Consider the following 22,707-nt stretch of genomic DNA (forward strand, 5'->3'; position numbering starts at 1 on the left):
ATTTGCAAAACTAGTTGCAATTTCCATTTTCCTTATTGAAAACTTATTCGCTGCAATAATTGAAAGTACATACCAATTTTTATGAAAATTGAGCGATTAGTTTTCGAAAAATGATTTTTTTGCCGGCTAGAATCTCTAAATTACACATTGTGCTACGAAGTAAAAATGTGAGTTACGTTGATATTATTTAAATTTATTGCTAAAATATATTATGCCTTTTATAAATTTAGAATGCCTTTTTCAAAGATTACTGTGCCTTTTTTTACGTTTTTATTTTACTTCCCTTTTTTCCGGCCTATTTTAACTGTTATATTTGCCTAAACATCCGGGCTCCAGTTATAAGTATTTGAATTTCTAGTAAATATTATGCAGAATCATAACTGTTATGAAATTTGTCCATAGTTCAGTAACAAAATTTACGATGTTTATATGAGACTTATGCAGAGTTGGGGTAGAAAATATTACTAATAAGCCATGTATAAGCGGTGGATGAATACGAAGTGTGCACCTATAATTGGAACAGCTTTGCAGTACTTATACACACGAAATACAGTGTTTAAGCGTTGTATACAGAGAAAAGAAATGGCCATCTCTCTAACAGCTGTTCGTATCGATTTTCATTGTATGATGATGGCTACTTTGTAACCAAAGAAGAACAAATCAAAGAGTACAGAATAATTAGAATAATATCGTTGTAGCTGTACTCTTTGATCAAAATGTAGCGTTGTAATCGATCAGGCCCAGTTGTACTATCGACACTTAGCGTGGCACACTAGCGCACACTATCGGACGCGATAGAGAATCGCAGTTATTCTCTTACCTTTTATAATAAAATAATGACGAATCTATGACGTAGCTATGTAACAGGATATAGTGATTATTAGCCAGGAATTTACACACGACTTATAAACGATCTATTCGCTGTATAAGTACATGACAAACGTCTGTATAAGAGTTTTTTTTTTGTAAGAACGCTAATAAATAAGTAGTGTTATTAATGCTAGTCGCCTTTTTGTTGGTGTAAATGTGAACCTCTTGATGAAGTAAAATAGTGACTGGAGTTTAAATCATTGGAAAATATAATTAATTAATTAATTAATTAATTAATTCATTCATTCATTCATTCATTCATTCATTCATTCATTCATTCATTCATTCATTCATTCATTCATTCATTCATTCATTCATTCATTCATATTTTTTGCCCAAAGGCAGCTCTTCCACTGCAAACTCAACATTTTCCAATATCTCTTATTTTCTGCCTTCCTCTTAGTCTCCGCATGTGATCCATATATTTTAAAGTGTATCACCTGATATCTTCTTCTGCCCCGAACTCTTCAATAATCTTCCTCGTATGTAATCGTGAAAACTTTGTAACTAATTCAACAATTCATGGTATAAATACGCGTGAAAAATGACTTTCATACTCCATCGGCAAGTCTATCATGCTATCAAAAGGAATGCGTTATATGGCAGTAAATTTTTTTAATAGCCTCCCTATCGATATAAGAAATGAAACCCAAAACATAAGATTATTTAGGGCCAAATTAAAGAAGTACCTAATTTCTCACGCCTTCTATTCTGTAGGTGAATTCATGACATTCAACAACGCTCCATGAAATTGATATTAAAACTTTGTGTTGTACTAGTAGACCATATTGTAAACTTCTTCTGTAGGCCTGTATATTTCAACTAGATTGTGACTATAAATTAAGACTTTATAGTAGTATTAAGTTTTTTGACTTGTTCCATATTCTAGCTGTGAAGCAATGTATGAATACCATGGAATGTTAATAAATACAATACAATGCACTACAGTACAATACAATACAATACAATACAACCCACTAAAAACAGCATATTGATATTGTTTTCTTTTTTGCAGAGAATACGAGTGTCTGGCCGGTAAGGCGAAGGGCTGCACTTGGAAAGGACGACGTTCAGACTTGTGGACACACGTTCTGCACAACCACGAGCGGCTTACAATGCACTGGAGGAAGGAGAGCCAGCTGTTTAGGGTAACGAACCACGACTTCAGGATCAGCGGAACGAGCACTCAGCTGATTTCGGTTTTGGGCCAACTGTTCTGGTACCAATTCCGCCAGGACGCGAGTAAGAACAGGTGGTGCCAAGCCATCCAGTACATCGGTTCAAAGAACCAAGCTCTCAGATACAAGTACACACTAGAGTTCGGTCCGGTGCCACACGACGCCGTGAAAAGGACAACCGTGTACAGTAGAGTCACTCATTCGGACGATGATAACGTGGATAACATATTCAAATCATCAGATTGCTTCAGTATCGATCTCAACAGTATAAAATATTTTGTCACGTCGAGCAATATTCTTCAATTCAAAGTCAAGATTGAAAAAGTATGAAGATTAACTGAAAAAGAGTGACTACTATTATACAGAATTTGTATACAAGATTAAAAGGAGTTTAAGAAGCTGCATTTGTATCATCATGTGTATCTCTAAATTAACAATAAAATCTTCCATATTAGTGGAAATTAGTGTGCATGTATAAAAGGTTGGCCAGTCAAATGGAAAGATTTGATGGGAATATACTGTTCATATGGAGGGTGAGAATGAATACAGTGTTACTAAAGGTTGTGTGATGTATTTTTTTATTGGGTTATTTTACGACGCTGTATCAACATCTAGGTTATTTAGCGTCTGAATGATATGAAGGTGATAATGCCGGTGAAATGAGTCCGGGGTCCAGCACCGAAAGTTACCTAGCATTTGCTCGTATTGGGTTGAGGGAAAACCCCGGAAAAAACCTCAACCAGGTAACTTGCCCCGACCGGGATTCGAACACGGGCCACCTGGTTTCGCGGCCAGACGCGCTGACCGTTACTCCACAGGTGTGGACTGTGTGATGTATCTTGTCTCACTGTGAAAAGAGAGAGAAAGGAGATATGTCTTACTTCGTCTGTATTGTTATGGCAATAGGGGGAGTGGTGCGGTGTCGTCCATCCATCCATTGGCGGAAGGGACTAGTTGATACATTCTGTAGCGCAAAATAAAATAACAAAATATCTCTCTTCGTACTGTGTAGTTCCGTCCCTGAGCTTGTCTTTCAAGAAACTGAGTTCCGGCAGCCTGTACAATGACAAGGTTTTGAAAGGAATCCTGAAAATTTACAACCCTCCTATAATCTCCACCCTCATTTGAAGGGACTTGGTTTTATTGCTACTGAGACAAGATAAACCTTACCAGGAATATATATTCTTTCCGATTACAAACTTGAATAACTATCGTTAGGAGACACTTAGAAACATGATATTGGTATCAATGGAAAGAGAAACTCAAATATTTTTGTTACCCATTCGGTTAAATCACATGTGCTACTTTTAAATCAGCAAAAATTAGAAAACCTGAAATTGGCATCAACAGAAACAGAAACTCCAACAATTTTTAAAAATTTTCACTGGAAAACACGAAACATGAAACAGAAAGAGAAGCATTTGGTTCACAACCGTAAGTAAGTCACATGTGCTCAATGTGAGCTCCTTGTGTCACACGACACACATCAAGTCTGTAGTCAATTTCCTCCCATACACGTTGTAGCATTGGACCATCCACCAGTGCAATGGCCTCTGTGATGCGGACACGAAGGTCCTCAATGGTAGGTGGTAATGGTGGCTGATACACTTGTTTTATGAAACCCCACAAAAAAAATCAAAAGGAGTGAGGTCGGGGGAACGTGGAGGCCAATGCAAACATTTTAAATCTTCACGACCAGCACGTCCAATCCATCTCCTTGGAAGTCGTGTATTCAGTTCGTTTCTGACATCTAAGTGATAATGGGGTGGTGCCCCATCCTGCTGAAAAATGAGACCTTCGATGTCCTATTCCAGTTGTGGAAGAAGCCATAACTGTAACATGTCTAGGTACCAGTGGCGGCTGATTGACTAAGGCAAGTGAGGCCGGGCCTCAGTCACTTGGCTTAACTGAAATCAAATTTTATGTTTTTATATAATGTATTAGTTATTTGAATGAAGCATATATCGCTGTAGAAGCATTTGAAAACTTTGATGTATATAGACCTGTTTTGCAGTAAAATTTGTTCCTGAGGCCGGGATCGCTCGTGCCGGGTCTGGCTTGTGATGTATATAGACCTGTTTTACAGTAAAATTTGTTCCTGAGGCCAGAATCGTTCGTGCCGAGTCTCGCTTAATGCATTTCATGTCCTTTCGCGGGCTTTGAGTTTACGCTTAAAACGTTGTAGCTGAGGCACAATTCGGCTGGCCTGGTCAGGTTTCACTCGTCCCATCCATGGGCCGGCCTCAAGAGTAGAGTGGGGTGGGAATAGCAGTGGTGACTTGTCTTCCTAACTAGGCCATAAATAACAAAATTCCAGCTCTTTGGCAGGCAGAAACCCACACTATTCTCTCCCCTTATGTCTCCGTTTATGACATATAAGCGAGGGTGTTATACTATTGTACTTCGTAGTACAGTAGTGAATCTGGGCCAATGTTGTTATGTATTTCGGGAAAATATAAACAGAAACAAATGCGAGAAATAATGCTGGTGTAGTTAATTCATTGTTAGAGTGTCCTTTTTCGAGAAGAAATAATATTGAAAGGAAAGAAGTTTTAAATAAAGAGAGAGACTACCGAGATACCTACGACATCGCTGACAATTTTTCTGACAGATAATCTTAAAACGCGAGTTTCTGTTGCATTCTGGTATGGGCAACATAAATGGTTAAGTGGTAATGTGGTTTAAATAAACTTCTTTGTTGGCCTTGTTCGTTGCTGTCAAGGGAAAAAAATAAAAAGAACAGAAAGGAGGGGATTTTCAACACATAATATGGGTTGCTTCATCACACTGAAACAATCACTGAAACTCACAGCATAACAGCTTATTTGGTGAGTGACATTATTTTTCATCAATAGTAGGCTAATAATAATAATAATAATAATAATAATAATAATAATAATAATAATAATAATAATAATAATAATAATAACAATAATAATACAGTAATCATGATAATAATATAACAATAATGAATATCATATATAAACATTTCCTATCGGAGGCACTTAAACTAGTTGCATCTGGCCTCACCGAGGATTTCGATCACCGGCCACTACTGCCTCTGTGATGCGGACAAGAAGATCCTCAATGGTAGGTGGTAATGGTGGCTGATACACTTGTTTTATGAAACCTCACAGAAAAAAATAAAAATTAGTGAGGTCGGGGGAACGTGGAGGCCAATGCAAACATTTTAAATCATCACGGCCAGCACGTCCAATCCATCTCCTTGGAAGCCGTGTATTTAGTTCGTTTCTGACATCTAAGTGATAATGGGGTGGTGCCCCATCCTGCTGAAAAAATGAGACCTTCGATGTCCTGTTCCAGTTGTGGAAGAAGCCATAATTGTAACATGTCTAGGTACCACTTACGGATACTGGTTATGGTTTCAAATATTTAAATTTCATATACATTACAATTAATTAGAAAATTGCAAATAAACAAGAAACATTGCTTTAAAGTGACAAAAAAAAAAGGCATTTATTAGTAAAAAAACACCTTAGAAAGGCAAAATAGGTAAAATAAAAATCGACCCTATCACTTTGATTTACTGCTAATCACATTTATATCCATGCAAATAAAGATTTACTTCCACCTAGTAAAAAAGGCATTTTGCCAAACATCCGGGCTCTAATGTTAATAATAATGGACAGGTGAAATTCGATACTGAGAGTTTGTTTTCCCGCGACTATACAGCGAACAGATGAGTGCATTATTTATTTGATTGCATCTAGGGTTTGCATACAGACGTCAGGATCCAGTCGTCTTGTTTTCGCCAGCTACATCGTCTTCCTGCAGGGTACATTATTATGAGAGAACCATGTTCAGTCGGAAAGTATTTTACGAGGTAATATTTCGCGGTAGATGTCACAAGGTGACCGGAAAGCTATAAATTATTCTTGCAAAACAGTCCATGAGACGTAATGTATGTGCAGCATAGATATACCTACCTCATCATGCATCGGAATATATGCGATTTTCCGTGCAGGAGGGGCGTAAGGCGAAATGAAGCTTGTTTACTTTTATAGCAAATTTACTAATGCAAAAAATTAAAGATTTTCCCCACTATAATTACCAGATCTCGGATTTATGCGCAAAATGCTTTCTGCATACAACATTCCCGGACGTATTAAAAATGAGTTTCACGAAGGTAACATATACTTTCTTATTTTTAACGCTTTTTGCAATAATTCACTTCCTGCATAACAATGCAAGTGACATTTTCGTATTAAAATTTATTTTGTGCGAGATCGTGCGTATTTGGTTGGTTTCCGCACAAAACCAATCCGCGGAAAGTCTAAAATTCCACATTCAGTATTCCCAACCTAACACACATAACAATTTCCCTCTTCTTACCGCTTAAGTGACATACTGATTTTACTGCTTTAGGCTTTTAACATATTATTTTTAGAGAAGTTCAATATAGTAATAATTATAAATTGGAAACTTACCACTGCAATTTCACCTAAATTGCACTGTTAATTATTGTTTTTAAATATTTGCAAAAATTAAGTAAACTCTACAACTCCACTAAAGTTACTGCATTCGTGATGCAAGTAACATTAAGGAACCCGTGAAAAAATCAACAAGATTCCAGACTCATCATAGACTGGGGGGAAAAATGACAGACGTATATCACGGCCTGCTGGAGTATAGTAAACACAGAAAATATTTTAAAGCAACAATGTTGAAGATAGATATTTTTGTTTTGCAAAGTTGCCGTCATTGAACAGAAACCAAGATGGAGATTTCATTGCAACTAATTAGAAATTCCTCTTTCAGGTATGTAATAAACGATCTTCGCACAATATAATGTACGATACACGAGCGGTATGTTTTCTTTCAATTCTCGGAAATTAAAAAAGCTCAAATACGTTTCGCTTTTTCAAACTTTTCCTCGAACATGAAAACTTCAACATACCGCTCTTGTAACGCATAGTACTATTGTAGCAAATTTACTAATGCAAAAAACTTAAAGATTTTCTCCATTTTAATTCCCAGATCTCGGATTTATGCGCAAAATGCTTTCTGCATACAACATTCCCGGACGTATTAAAAATGAGTTTCACGAAGATAACATGTACTTTCCTACTTTTAACGCTTTTCGCAATAATTCACTTCCTGCATAACAATGCAAGTGACATTTTCGCATTACAATTTATTTTGTGCGAGATCGTGCGTATTTGGTTGGTTTCCGCACAAAACCAATCCGCGGTAAGTCTAAAATTCCACATTCAATATTCCCAACCTAACACACATAACAATTTCCCTCTTCTTACCGCTTAAGTGACATATTGATTTTACTGCTTTAGGCTTTTAACATTTCGTCGCCTGAATGTAAGAACTAGGTAACTCGAAATTTGCATTTTTAGTTACCTCTTTTATAGCATAGCAAAAATCGCACAAAATGTAATCCAGGATCTAGGTAACTGATCGAACGATACCAGCGACATCTATTTTCCAATATAACAAATGGGTAAAAGAAAACGAGACATATTCCTTTGTGTAATAAATAAGTAAATAAGCGATGTCACAAAATATGAAAAATCAAGTTACCTAGTTCTTGCATTCAGGCGACGATATTTTTTTATTTGTTGGAAACTTACCACTGCAATTTCACCTAAATTGCACTGATAATTATTGTTTTTAAATATTTGCAAACATTAAGTAAACTCTACAACTCCACTAAAGTTACTGCATTCGTGATGCAAGTAACATTAAGGAAGCCGTGAAAAAATCAACAAGATTCCAGACTCATCATAGACTGGGGGGGAAAAAGACAGACGTATATTTATTTATTATTAGGTTATTTTACGACGCTTTATCAACAGCTTAGGCTGTTTAGCGTCTGAATGAGATGAAGGTGATAATGTCGGTGAAATGAGTCCGGGGTCCAGCATCGAAAGTTACCCAGCATTTGCTCATATTGGGTTGAGGGAAAACCCCGGAAAAACCTCAACCAGGTAACTTGCCCCGACCGGGAATCGAACCCGGGCCACCTGGTTTCGCGGCCAGACGCGCTGACCATAACTCCACAGGTGTGGACGACAGACGTATATCACGGCCTGCTGGAGTATAGTAAACACAGAAAACATTTTAAAGCAACAATGTTGAAGATAGATATTTTTGTTTTGCAAATTTGCCGTCATTGAACAGAAACCAAGATGGAGATTTCATTGTAACTAATTAGAAATTCCTCTTTCAGGTATGTAATAAACGATCTTCGTAACAAAATAATGTACGATACACGAGCGGTATGTTTTCTTTCAATTCTCGGAAATTAAAAAAGCTTAACTACGTTACGCTTTCTCAAACTTTTCCTCGAACATGAAAACTTCAACATACCGCTCTTGTAACGTATATTAATATTCTTGTAAGGCATAGTTAAGAGGAAGTATTAAGGTCACGATTCGTCTATTTTGTAAGCTATAAATAGTGTAAGTAAGGGAATGGTGACCCGAATACAGAAATGTGAAGGTTCAGCAGGGCCGAATATACTGATTATATATGTGGAGCTTGTTTCCAAAAGATACCAAATCCACAATTTTCGAAAAATGAGTTACATATGGCACCACATTCTTAGCGATCTCTAGAACGGAAAAAATAACCATATTTCTAGAAAAAGCACCAAATCCTATCTCCAGAAGTCACTGAAAACAGTGTTTTACAGCAGAAAATACCACAACCATGCTGAGTTTGATGCCAAAACATACCAAATCTCAAGCTTCTTCCTATTGGTTCTCGACTTTGGGTCACTGATACGTCACGCGTTGTGCGGCAATTTCATTGGGTATTGTGGTGACGTGTTAGTTGTTTCGGCTATTGTGACATAAACTCCCATTTTACAGTAAAACTTCACGATATCAGTCTTGATGTTTGGAGCAAGAGGAACGATACCCAACTTCTCTTCTCAATTCTGTAAGACCCTAGGACTGCACAAATCTTTTCTGAATGAACTGGCCCTCCTCATAATTAGAGAGTCAGTCAAACTTTTACGGAACCACGTAGGGACTCTAATTCAGTGTATGGAAAAAATTGACGCACCATTATCATTTTTCTTTTTCCTTCTTTGCTTTCATTGATTCTTTACTTGAATTTTTTTTCTTCTGTAAATTGCCATTGTTTGTTTGTGTATTTGTTTGCCTTTTTTCTTACTCTTTTAGCTCTCATCATCTATTCGTTCTTGTATTGTTTTGTATGCTTTGTCTAGTGGCAGCCTCTAATTTGAGGAAGCTCTGATAAATAAATAAAAATATAAATTTTCAGTCTGTTGTTAGAACAGAGGATGAGGATAACATTGATGTAAATTATGATGATTAGAACAAATATAGCCTCCATTTTGTGAAATTTAATTAAGAATGTTTAATATTATGTATAAAATTTTATAGTGCTGGTAAATAATTCCTGTACATCCCCATTCATAACACTGAATTATTCCATGTCGATATCAAAGTTCAGGAGGCTAAGAAAAAAGATTTGAAGGCTTTGTTATCATCCACGGGCTATTGTGACATTAACAAACTCCCATTTTACAGTAATATTATAAATTTTGAGTCTGTTGTTAGAACAGAGGATGAGAATGACATTGGTGTTAATTATGATGATTAGAACAACAAACAGTCCACACCTGTGGAGTAACGGTTAGCGCGTCTGGCCGCGAAACCAGGTGGCCCGGGTTCGATTCCTGATCGGGGCAAGTTACCTGGTTGAGGTTTTTTCCGGGGTTTTTCCCTCAACCCAATATGCTGGGTAACTTTCGGTGCTGGACCCAGGACTCATTTCACCGGCATTATCACCTTCATCTCATTCAGACGCTAAATAACCTAAGCTGTTGATAAAGCGTCGTAAAATAACCCACTAAAATAAAAAAAATAAACAACAAACATAGCCTAAATTTGTGAAATGAAAAAAATGATTGATAATATATTAACTTTTACAGTGATAGTAAATACTCGTAATTCCTGTACATCCCCATTCATAATACTAAAGTATTTCATGCCAAAATGTACCAAATCCAAACTAAAATCATTAATAACTTTTTGTAAATGTGTGAAATATCTTAAATATATGTCTAAATATGATTGATAACACATAAAGAAAAATGACATGAAGCCATAACAATATATCATATTTTTTACAGCTATAAGCATTTTTTTTTTCATTTCCTGTAAAATTAGGTCTGTTGAATTTAGTACCTTTTGAAAACAAGCTCCACATATATAACTTATTAGTAGGTTGTTTTACGACGCTTTCTCAACAGTGACAATAACATAGTGATCTTACCTATTGCTGATAACTAGGAACCGGATTTATAGGTATTTACCTATTTTTTTCCTTGCTTCTGAACTCCTAATTTCTTCAATAATTTTCCGAATCATCATCGTAGGAGTCTCATATGTGAATTCTGTTGAACCTAAAAAAAAACTTAAATTGGACCTTAGTACCTAAAAAAAATCATTGTTGATAAGCGTTATCCTGTATTTACTGCGTTATATATCGATTTTTTTTTATTTTGAGAGAAATATAAATACATTTCGAGAGAGAGAGAGAGAGAGAGAGAGAGAGAGAGAGAGAGAGAGAGAGAGGAAAGAACACCCTCGACGTGGAGGATGTTGTCTCAGTCCCTAAGACAAAATCTGTAGCATACTTAGCAGTGACAATGTCTATGACTACTTTGGTTTCCTCAAGGCACATTTCAGTGACCTTCCAAAATATATTGAGTATTTGGAATCTTCGTCGCTGCAACTGAAAGATGCAATTGAAGTAAATGACTCGCTCTTACAGAAACAAGTACCAGGACCCGTGGGTGAAGCCGTCACATTAAAACTGAAGGAAGTATTGCAGAGGAATCCAAGGTTTGAAAAAATGAAAAATGTATGCTCCATTCTCCAGGGGGAAAGCTTCAATTGTCAGTTATTTTATTTTAGTTGGTTATTTAACGACGCTGTATCAACTACTTGGTTATTTAGCGTCGATGAGATTGGTGATAGCGAGATGATATTTGGCGAGATGAGGCCGAGGATTCGCCATAGATTACCTTGTATTCACATTACGGTTGGGGAAAACCTCGGAAAAAACCCAACCAGGTAATCAGCCCAAGCGGGGATCGAACCCGCGCCCGAACGCAACTTCAGACCGGCAGGCAAGCGCCTTAGCCGACTGAGCCACGCCGGTGGCTAATTGTCAGTTATCTTGGATACCTGCTGCAGTGGCAGTGATTAAATTTGCACCTATGACGTCATGTGCTATCAAAAGAATCTTTTCATCCTTCAAATGTATTTTGAGAGACAATAGAAAAAACTTTCCAGTCGAGAATCTTGAAAAGTATTTGGTCATATATTGCAACCAGGATCAGTACCAGTAAATAATGTTGTTTTGTTTGTTACTTTTTAAAATAATTATTGATTAAATTTGAAGAAATTTAATGCGAAAGTTGTGTGTGTACTGTACCTTTTATCTATTGAAAATTGAAATTTATGTAGATATATCAAGGCAAATTATATTATATAAAATGTTAATCGTTACAATATTTTATTCCAACTACAAATAGGCCTAATTTTAAAGGGAAAGGAACAAATATTTTGAATCTTATAAATTTTGATAAATAGTTTTGTTCTTGGAAAGGTCATTTTCTTGGTCCATATTACCCTAAGGGGTTAGGTACAGCTTACAGCAGTAAAATTTTTGGAAATATTCAACATTTTTTTCCTCCCTTACTATATCTTGTACAATAATGAAAATTGGTATGTGTAAAATATTGATCTTCTGCTATATTGAAAATATTTTTACGATTAAAAAAATATTTATATATATTTTTACACATTCAAAATGGTGGTAGTTCACTGTGCAGTGATGAAGCATTTCCCTCATAATTCATAAACTTATTAACTTTTTCATGTTCTCTCTCTTTTATTTTATTACTGAAACTCATGTTTACAATATCATGCTCTTTCAACTAAATTCGTTAATAAATATTTTTTTATTTTGTGTTAGAAAAAAGTACTGATAATTGACCATTTGTTAAAATGAATTAATTTTTTTATCAATCAATCAAAGGTAGAGAAGTGATCTTGCGTCATATTGTAGATATAACATGCATAAATATACACAAAAAATTTCATCACAGAATGTTGGATAGTTTTTTTAGGTATGTGGGAAATGCTTCGTTACTGCACAGTGAAATGAATTAAAAAAAAATGTAAATAATTTTTTAATCGCAAAAACATTTTTTTCATATAGGAGAAGGACAGTATTTTACACCTACCAATTTTTATTATTGTACAAGATACAGTAATGGAGGAAAAAAATGTTGAATATTTCCAAAATTTTACTGCTATAAGCTGTAACTAACCCCTTAATAAATAAATATTTATTTTTTAAGAATAACTGTAAGGGTGCATTTTTAACGATCGGGCGGTTTTTGCGACCCCTTTCATAGGTTGGACATAAAACCTAAAAAAACCTATTTCATCTATTTCAAAAACACTAAAATGGTCTTTTTAAAAACCTAAAACTCTGATCCCTACTGATGACTGATGTATGTATGTATGTATGTATTTACACTGCAAGTGGGCAGCACCCGGTGGCAGTGGTATACACAATATAAACAATACAATACAAATATACAATACACAATACACAATAAAATGATAAACAATACTCAATAAAATGATAAACAATACACAATAAAATGATAAACAATACACAATAAAATGATAAACAATACACAATAAAATGATAAACAATACACAATAAAATGATAAACAATACACAATAAAATGATAAACAATACACAATAAAATGATAAACAATACACAATAAAATGATAAACAATACACAATAAAATTATAAACAATACATAATAAAATGATAAACAATACACAATAAAATGATAAACAATACACAATAAAATGATAAACAATACACAATAAAATTATAAACAATACATAATAAAATGATAAACCATACACAATAAAATGATAAACAATACACAATAAAATTATAAACAATACATAATAAAATGATAAACAATACACAATAAAATGATAAACAATACACAATAAAATGATAAACAATACACAATAAAATGATAAACAATACACAATAAAATTATAAACAATACATAATAAAATGATAAACAATACACAATAAAATGATAAACAATACACAATAAAATGATAAACAATACACAATAAAATGATAAACAATACACAATAAAATGATAAACAATACACAATAAAATGATAAACAATACACAATAAAATGATAAACAATACACAATAAAATGATAAACAATACACAATAAAATGATAAACAATACACAATAAAATGATAAACAATACACAATAAAATGATAAACAATACACAATAAAATGATAAACAATACACAATAAAATGATAAACAATACACAATAAAATGATAAACAATACACAATAAAATTATAAACAATACATAATAAAATGATAAACAATACACAATAAAATGATAAACAATACACAATAAAATGATAAACAATACACAATAAAATGATAAACAATACACAATACAATTATACAATACACAATACAATTATACAATACACAATACAATTATACAATACACAATACAATTACACCATACACAATACACAATAAAATGATAAACAATACACAATAAAATGATAAACAATACACAATAAAATGATAAACAATACACAATAAAATGATAAACAATACACAATAAAATGATAAACAATACACAATAAAATGATAAACAATACACAATAAAATGATAAACAATACACAATAAAATGATAAACAATACACAATAAAATGATAAACAATACACGCATAAAATGATAAACAATACACAATAAAATGATAAACAATACACAATAAAATGATAAACAATACACAATAAAATGATAAACAATACACAATAAAATTATACAATACACAATACAATTATACAATACACAATACAATTTAACACAATAATTACAATTAATAATAAAACATAAAATACCTAACTTTACAATACAACCTACATATGTATAGGCCCTACATAAGTTTCAATAGTCTTTCACTTTACTCTCATCTCACTCACTGTAGTGGCACTATGACGCATTTCACTGACACTTTAGGACACATTTCACTGACACTCTATAACACATTTCACTGACACTATAGAACACATTTCATTGACGCTATATATTATCACTGATCGGAACTATTCACTGCACTGTAAAACCATAACTTCACTGACTCACCTCGCTTCACTGATACAACAGTTCAAATAAGACACATAATTACACCCTTATGCAATACTTATAAACAGAACTACATTTAAGCTAAACATTTTTAGTCTAAGACCCTCTTACATGCTATTTTTAAATAATTTACAATTCAAACCAAGCTAAATAAATACATGTCACCTTAAAAAATTAAATGTTAAATGTCACCTTAATTTTAATTTGCACTTCATACACAACTTTTTAAGTTATTCTTGAATCTCCTTAAGGAAGGACAGCCCTCAAAGACCGCTGCAGGTAGGTCATTCCAATCATTTATAGTTCTATTTAAAAATGAGAATTTACCTACATCCGTTTCTGTTTCCTACAATGGATTTTAAAATCTGCCTGCAAATCTGTGAAGTGGTAAAAAGGAAGGACATAAGAAGAGCACAAGCCTTTTGTAGGAGACACCACTCATAATAAGAGGTCAGTTAGGGTGGTTTGGAGATCGAACCGTTTATCCTCGAATACTATATCATCACGCTTTCTTGTATCTCTCAATTTTGGTTCAATGATGCTGATTCTTACGAAACCTGTTGTCGATCTGAGGGTGAGTGTACTTAAAACGTAAATCTGTCTCAATAATATTTCCTACGATTCAAAGGGTCAATTATCAGGATGCGGCAATGCGAACATAGGGAGTGCATTGCAGATGGGGTATATTATTCTAGCATCACAACAATTAACAATAAAACACCTCAGCATCTCCGCACCATATAGCACAGTGGGAGAGAAGTGGTCCGTGGAGACTACATTATCATCCAGCTGGTTGGTTACAGTGGGATGAATGGACAACGGGGCCAGACAGACACCCAATAGGTACGGCTGCAAAACACAGCGGGCGACAGGGCCCTTCCTACTGTGCAAAAGTGACTTACAGCTACAGTCTACTATATACAGTCGCGAAGCTCAATATGTAGTAAAAATGCAAACATGGGTAGTCGCCCACCACTAGGATCGCTACTATCGCCTCATCATCGCAGATCTCTCACCTAGTAGACGACAAAATATGTTACACTTTCGTTGTGTCCGTTTGGAAAAATTAACACCTTCCTTCCATTATTGAAATATTAAATGCATAAAGTTAATTTATTATTTTAATGAAGTATATTAAACATGTAGCACGTATGGGCGAATCCAGAAATGCATATAGAGTGTTAGTTGGGAGACCGGAGGGAAAAAGACCTTTAGGGAGGCCGAGACGTAGATGGAAGGATAATATTAAAATGGATTTGAGGGAGGTGGGGTGTGATGATAGAGACTGGATTAATATTGCAGAGGATAGGGACCGATGGCGGGCTTATGTGAGGGCGGCAATGAACCTTCGGGTTCCTTAAAATATGAATTAATGGAGTAACTTAAATGTACCGGTACTTGTAGTGTAGGCTTACGTAGTTAACAAAGTGGGACGAGGTTAAGCAATAATAATCACACCAGAATTGGAAATAAAACGTGATCAATAAATTTTATTGTAACAGACTTTTTCTACGTCTCTAGTAAAGTAACAAATAAAAATAACAAAATTAACAGCTATAATTAAAAACATATCCTTTGAAAAAAAAAAGTAGGCCTAAAGCAATAATAATCCCACCAGAATTGAAAATAAAACGTGATCAATAAATTTCATTAAAACAAACTTAATTTTTCTACGTCTCTAGTAAAATATTATTATTCCAATTATTGTATTTTACCCATTAACATTTTCATTACAACCAATAACGAACATTTCACAAGCATCAATGTGAAATACGCAACGAGCTAGCACTCGATGGAGATACGACACAGTCCAAAGTCGACCGTGGACAGTCTATTGTTTCTAGTTGCTAACCGCTTGGAGCGTTTTATCACGAGATTTGCAAAAAATCACCTCAAGCTTCGCGACTGTATGTAGTAGACTGTGTTACAACCATGGGCTCTGCATTACAACCGGCGAAGAGCCCTATAATAACTTACACTAACGAAAAGATTTTTATAAGTATCAAAGGGAAGCAATCAAATTATAAGGAAAATGTTTTGTTTCGCATTTATATGTCCATGGCTGGGCAACTCGTGCTCCCAAAGTGCTAAAAAACCTTGAAAGAGAGAAAGACAGACGGAGCCAGCCGCAGCAGTTACAAGTTGTTTGTAGTTTCGCTGCAAAGCAGTTCACTGCCACGGTGCGCTCTGGCGGCTCATGCAGGTGGTCGTGATATCTATTCCATGATTTGAATTTCAGAATGACGCATGGTACAATAATTACAGTAATTTTAGACAGACTATATCTGAACACATAACAAAATTATATTATTTTCTAGCTTTGTAAATTAGTTTAGTACTGGAAACACAAACTGAATACAACAAATATAGCTGCAACACTTATTTATTATTACACTATTTGTTAATATTTCTTATTATATGCCTCATTTGAAACGTAGAACGCTAGAATTTACAAGTCTTTATACATTAAAGAGTATTCCTCTGTTCTCAGAAAGGTAATAGTCTGTATCGCAAACAATAACAAATTCAAGGAAGTATTTTTTACACGTCACGGCAGATGAAATAAGCTTACTTCTGAGCTCTTTCTTTACTTTGAGAGCTTATACGCTTCTTTCTTGTATTAAACTCTACCTCAAGGAAATACAGTATACAGGGTGTTTAAAAAATACGGGGCATAATTTCAGGTATGTATTTCCCACATGTAGACAATCAAAATAGTTCATTACAACATGTGTCCGGAAATGCTTTATTTCCGAGTTATGGCCTTCACAACATTGAAATTCACCGGAACGTTTTTCTTTCCGCAGGTCGTTGCCGTCAAAGGAGACATTAAGAGGGCACTCTGACAATTCATTCCGAGGCGAAGGTTACATTCAGTGTTGTGTAGGTACTTGGATCGAAGGTTTCCTGATCGATGGATAGGTAGAGGTGGCCCAATTGCTTGGCCTCCACGCTCACCTGATCTGAACCCTCTCGATTTCTACTTGTGGGGTCATTTAAAATCATTGGTTTATTCGTCTCCGGTGCCTGATTTGGAATCCCTTCGGAATCGAATTGTGGCATGTTCTGAGGACATACGCAATACTAATGGAGTTTGGGATCGTGTTCGCAGGTCAATGAGACATCGATGTGAGGTCTGTATTCAAGCAGGAGGTGGACATTTTGAACATCTTCTGTAATGACAACGACCTGTGGAAAGAAAAACATTCCGGTGAATTTCAATGTTGTGAAGGCCATAACTCGGAAATAAAGCATTTCCGGACACATGTTGTAATGAACTATTTTGATTGTCTACATGTGGGAAAAACATACCTGAAATTATGCCCCGTATTTTTGAAACATCCTGTATATGGAAGCAAAGAATATATTTGGAAATTCTGACTTAGGCAACATTGCGAACAGTTCGATTCCTGATTTTGCTGGAATCTGAGTGGCGTGCTGTTCTGTAGATTTATTAATTCAAGCTATAAATTTTCAGGATTTTCTATCGGCGTAAGCCAAAAAGATTTCAGAAAAATTTCGATTCCTTGTCAATTGTCACTGTTTTTCCAAACTTAGCAGTGAATTCTGCTGTAGGTCTTGAAGTAGGGTCTTATATTTGATAAGAAGATTCTCTTATCAATCTTCAAGATAGTTTATAGTCAAAGAAAGTGAAGTTGTCTATGTTCTACATGATACTACCACATTTCAAATTTATCCATAAATGTTCTTAGCTAGTCGATTATATGTCTTGCAATTCTGTAACTCGCACGCACAACGTTCTAATGATATTTGATATCAGTCTCACCTTGTTGATATCTCATTTTTACCTTTAGCTGTTCTAAAGCAGATGCAGACAGTATTTCTTTACTAAAACCTTCACTCTTTATTTGTAACATAAAATGTCATGCGTAAGAAAGTGTAATAGAATACAAGCTTTACCTCTCTTCTTAATAAAAAAAAAATTCTCTTTTTACTCTTAACTGAAGGGAAATGATCTGGGAATTATATTGTTTTTAGCTTAAAACGAGCCGCCACTTACTGCAGACGCGATCGAACTTGTGTCTTGAAAGAACCGCACACAGACAGTACAGTTAGTATAGAGTCCGTTCTACCTACACTGAGATTATGTTGACACTTTGAGAGCACGAGTTGCCCACCCATGTTATATGACAAACACGTATATTGGCAGCATTGTGCGCAACGGTATTGGTTAAGGCCAGTGGCGTAGCGTCAATGTAAGCTAAAAAGCTTAGCTTCCCCAGTTAATAATAATTTCATAATAAACCTGCAGTTTATGGAGAAAAATATTTATTAATTTCAATAGAATTTATATTTACGCGTTAAATATTATGATGCGGCAGCTCAGGATGATTTGTGATGCAGCAGTAAACAAGAAGCCTGCACATACCAGCTTCCAAGCAGACTGGTTTCTTCTGTGTAATCCACCCCGCAGATTTTCCATCCCTTTCTAACTAAACTACCCTAGTCGCAAGGATCGCAAGAAGCTAGCTTTAACATTTAAAATAAGTAGTTTTCGAGTTATCCCTTTTCGTCAGTTGTGTTCAGTTGAAGTGTTAGTGTGCATTGTGGCTGATATAATAAATAATGAGCGAAATAACAGTTCCTGACACCAATTTACTTGAATTTTTTTAAGACAATTGTATTATCAAGACTGACTTACGAACAAAAGTGTGATTTGAAAAACAAATGACGGACTCTCTTGCTGTCAATGAAGGACACAACCAAAAGACAGACGCATACTTACGTAATGATACTAATATTGTGATTTCTCTAAGTATGACAGGGAGTGAGCTAATGTTAGGACGTATACGTGTCTATTTGTTAGGAGATATGCGTAAACCGTGAAATCATATTTTACTACGTATCATTTGAGGTCATGCCTTATTGGTGTTACTTACGATGTTCCAACCAATCTTCGACTGCTGACTTGAAATTGACTACTATTTATTTTAAGACTGTATTTTTATAATACGTTTTCTCATATTGCATGAAAGACAACTTGAGTTAGCTTCCCCTGCTCAAAATTTCATGCTACGCCACTGGTTAAGGCACTCATTTTAAAAATTGGATGGATTTACAGTACACAGGGTGATTCACAAGGATTTACCGCCACTTACGGAGCTTATTTTCGACGACGTTCTGAGCAAAAAATGTCATATAAACATTTGTCCTAATCTCAATATTTTCAGAGTTACACTAATTGGAAGTGGTTAGTAAAATACCTCATTTCTTTAGTTTTAAGTGTAAAAGAATATTACAAACAGAGAATGAACTATTCAGAAGTATCATTTCTTTAATTGTATAATGTTCTGAAGCTAAAAATGTGTTGTTAATTGCTTTGTACAGATTTTGTTTTTCATTTATTGTACATCAATCTTACGCAATTATCACAAAAATTGTTACAAATCATGTGACTTTAGGAATTTGATTCTTTATAGTTTAAAACGTTAGGTATAGCTTACAGCAGTAAAATGTTTGGAAATATTCAACATTTTTTTCCTCCATTACTGTATCTTGTACAATAATGAAAATTGGTATGTGTAAAACACTGTCCTTCTGGTATATGAAAAAATATTTTTACGATTTAAAAACAGAATTATTTATATATATATTTTTTTTCAAAATTCAAAACGGTGGCAGTTCACTTTGCAGTGATGAAGCGTTTCCCTCACACCTCATATACACTTGTTAACTTTTTCATGTTCTCTCTCTTTTATTTTATTGCCGAAACTCATGTTTACAATATCATGCTCTTTCAACTACATCCCTTAATAAATAATATTTTTATTGTTTTGTGTTTGAAAAAAATACTTGATATTTGATCATTTTTAAAAATGTATTTATTTCTTATTAGACAATCTATCAAAGGTAGAGAAGTAATTTTGCATCATATTGTAGATATGGCATGCATAAATACACACAAAAACTTTCATAACAGAATGTTGGGTACTTTTTTAGTTATGAGGGAAACGCTTCATCACTGCACAGTGAATTTTGAATTTTGAAAAAAAAAAAAAAATATATATATATATATATATATATATATAAATCCTCTTTTTTTTAATCGAAATATATGTTTATCATATAGCAGAAGGACAGTGTTTTACACATATTAATTTTCAGTATTGTACAAGGTTGAATGTTAATGTTATGTTTTTTATTTAACGACGCTCGCAACTGCAGAGGTTATATCAGCGTCGCCGGTTGTGCCGGAATTTTGTCCCGCAGGAGTTCTTTTACATTCCAGTAAATCTACTGACATGAGCCTGTCACATTTAAGCACACTTAAATGCCATCGACCTGGCCCGGGATCGAACCCGCAACCTTGGGCATAGAAGGCCAGCGCTATACCAACTTGCCAACCAGGTCGACTTACAAGGTTGAATATTTCCGGAATTTTACTCCTTTAAGCTGTACCTAACCCCTTAATTATGCATCCTAATGTACAGTCTTAAAGAATTTACAAGAGTGGCGTGATTTGTAACAATTGTTGTGATAAATGCTTAAGAAAAATGTAATTTTGCAGTTAAAAATCGAAAAAAAAAAATTCTGTACGAAGTAACTATGCAATTCACAACACATTTTCAACTTCCGAATACTAGATAATTAAAGATACGTTACTACTGAATAGTTCATTCTTTATCTGTAATATTCTTTTACACTTAAAATTGAAGAACAATGGTATTTTACAAATAATTTCAAATTAGTGTAACTCTGAAAATGTTGAGATTAGGACAAATGTTTACATGCCATTTTTTGCTCAGAATGTCTTCGGAAATAAGCTCTGTAAGTGGCGGTAAATCCTCGTGAATCACCCTGTATTATATGAGTGAGAGCTGATACAGTACAAGCAGCTTCTACTAAAAGTTTAAGGACAAGCTTTCAAAAATAGATATTTCTCTTCTGACTTTATACTTATGTGAAACAGCCTGATCTTTATAAAGGGAACAAATGCCCTAGAAAAATGAAGTTTTTACTTTAAGCCTATATTTCAAACTGTGGATTATATAACCTAACAATCTTTCTGCTATGAAAACTTATTGACAATTTATATTTTTTGTGGGAAGAAATTAATTACTCCAGAATGAGTGTACTTAAATTATTTTTTAGTAGAAATATCTCTAACAATTCATACTATCTTCAGTAGGGATAAGTAAACTTAATTTAATACAGTAAATTCTCTGTGATCCGTTGTTATGTCGTCCTTCCGCTTCGTCGTCCGGCATTCACGTGACTTCACAGGCCACGCCTTACTGTAGGACGGTACGGAACATATCCCTGCATCGTCTGCATAATTGATATGGGTAAATTTGATAAGAAAATATTTGTGAACATTTGAGTAGTAGAGTAATTAAACCACCGATTATAGTAGTTACAATCAGTATATTCTTAAACATTTTATATACACAAATAGAATAAACTTAAAGCTCTCCATCTGAAAAAATAAAAACGCATGAATTTTATGGAAATAAATTGCGAGAAAATTACGCATTTCTACAAAGCAAAATGAACTTCGTTACATGTTAACCAATTATAATGTAAAGAATACTTGCATACAATATACAGCATCTATTGTGCACACAATAATAACTTATTTCTTTATGAAAACTAAACTGGCAAATGAGATTATCCTGCAGAATAGATTGCTGTGCTTGAGCACCATAAAACATATACTGTATGTTCTTTTCGGTAGACTTTAGATATTTAAACCGGCTTCGTCAGAATTGTATATCTGCTGGGGAAATAATTCTAGTTTACTCATCAAATCTCGGAATGTAATTTTATATTTTTCAGCTGCAACGGTATCAGATGACATCCTCTCTCCACAAATTGCCAGCGGACGAACACCATACTTTTCCCTCCACATTGACAACCACCCATCACTAGCAGAGAAATTATCGTCCCCATGTTTCTTATCCATATCAAGCGCTTTCTCTTTCAGAATCGGACCAGATATTGGAGTACCTTTCCTTCTTTGTTTTTGAAACCATAGAAACAGTTCCTTACCGTATTTGAAAACACTAGGCTGCTTCAAAGCACGACACTTGTCATTAGAGCTTGTGGATGCACAATATTCTTACAATGCAGCCCGATTACACTTCCAGCCATAAATTGTACTTCTTGGCATAGCAGAAATAATTTCCCCTTCATCCAGCCGCTTCAAAATATCCAATTTGCCTTTTAAAAAATAACTAAACTTCGAGCGTTTATCAGTAAATGTCTTAGAGAGCATAGTGAATTTCTTCCACACACAACATATGCTTAACTGAAAGCACGACGAGGTTGCAAGTAGGGGGAGAGGAAGAAGGTACGTACCGTATTGTGAGTAGCCAATAATAATTGCCTACCCTACTGTCCGGATGAGAGAGAAGTTACTGTAATTATGAAGATATCCAGAATGCTTTCACGAT

The 22,707-nt window shown here is 34.6% G+C and overlaps 1 protein-coding gene and 1 long non-coding RNA gene across 2 annotated transcripts in view; one reads left to right on the forward strand and one right to left on the reverse strand.

Moving 5' to 3' along the window:
- LOC138695844 (E3 ubiquitin-protein ligase SIAH1B-like) overlaps nt 1-2,610 on the forward strand; it is a 44,021-nt gene extending 41,411 nt beyond the window's left edge. Inside the window, exon 4 of the mRNA XM_069820124.1 lies at nt 1,886-2,610. Coding sequence (XP_069676225.1) covers nt 1,886-2,378 — 493 coding nt within the window. The 3' untranslated portion in view covers nt 2,379-2,610. The remainder of the gene's footprint in view (nt 1-1,885) is intronic.
- Nucleotides 1-22,707, reverse strand: part of LOC138695846 (uncharacterized) — a 379,837-nt gene that overhangs the window by 80,527 nt on the left and 276,603 nt on the right. The gene's annotated exons all lie outside the window — the stretch shown is intronic.

Source organism: Periplaneta americana, chromosome 3 (assembly GCF_040183065.1).
Source record: "Periplaneta americana isolate PAMFEO1 chromosome 3, P.americana_PAMFEO1_priV1, whole genome shotgun sequence".
Taxonomy (NCBI): domain Eukaryota; kingdom Metazoa; phylum Arthropoda; class Insecta; order Blattodea; family Blattidae; genus Periplaneta; species Periplaneta americana.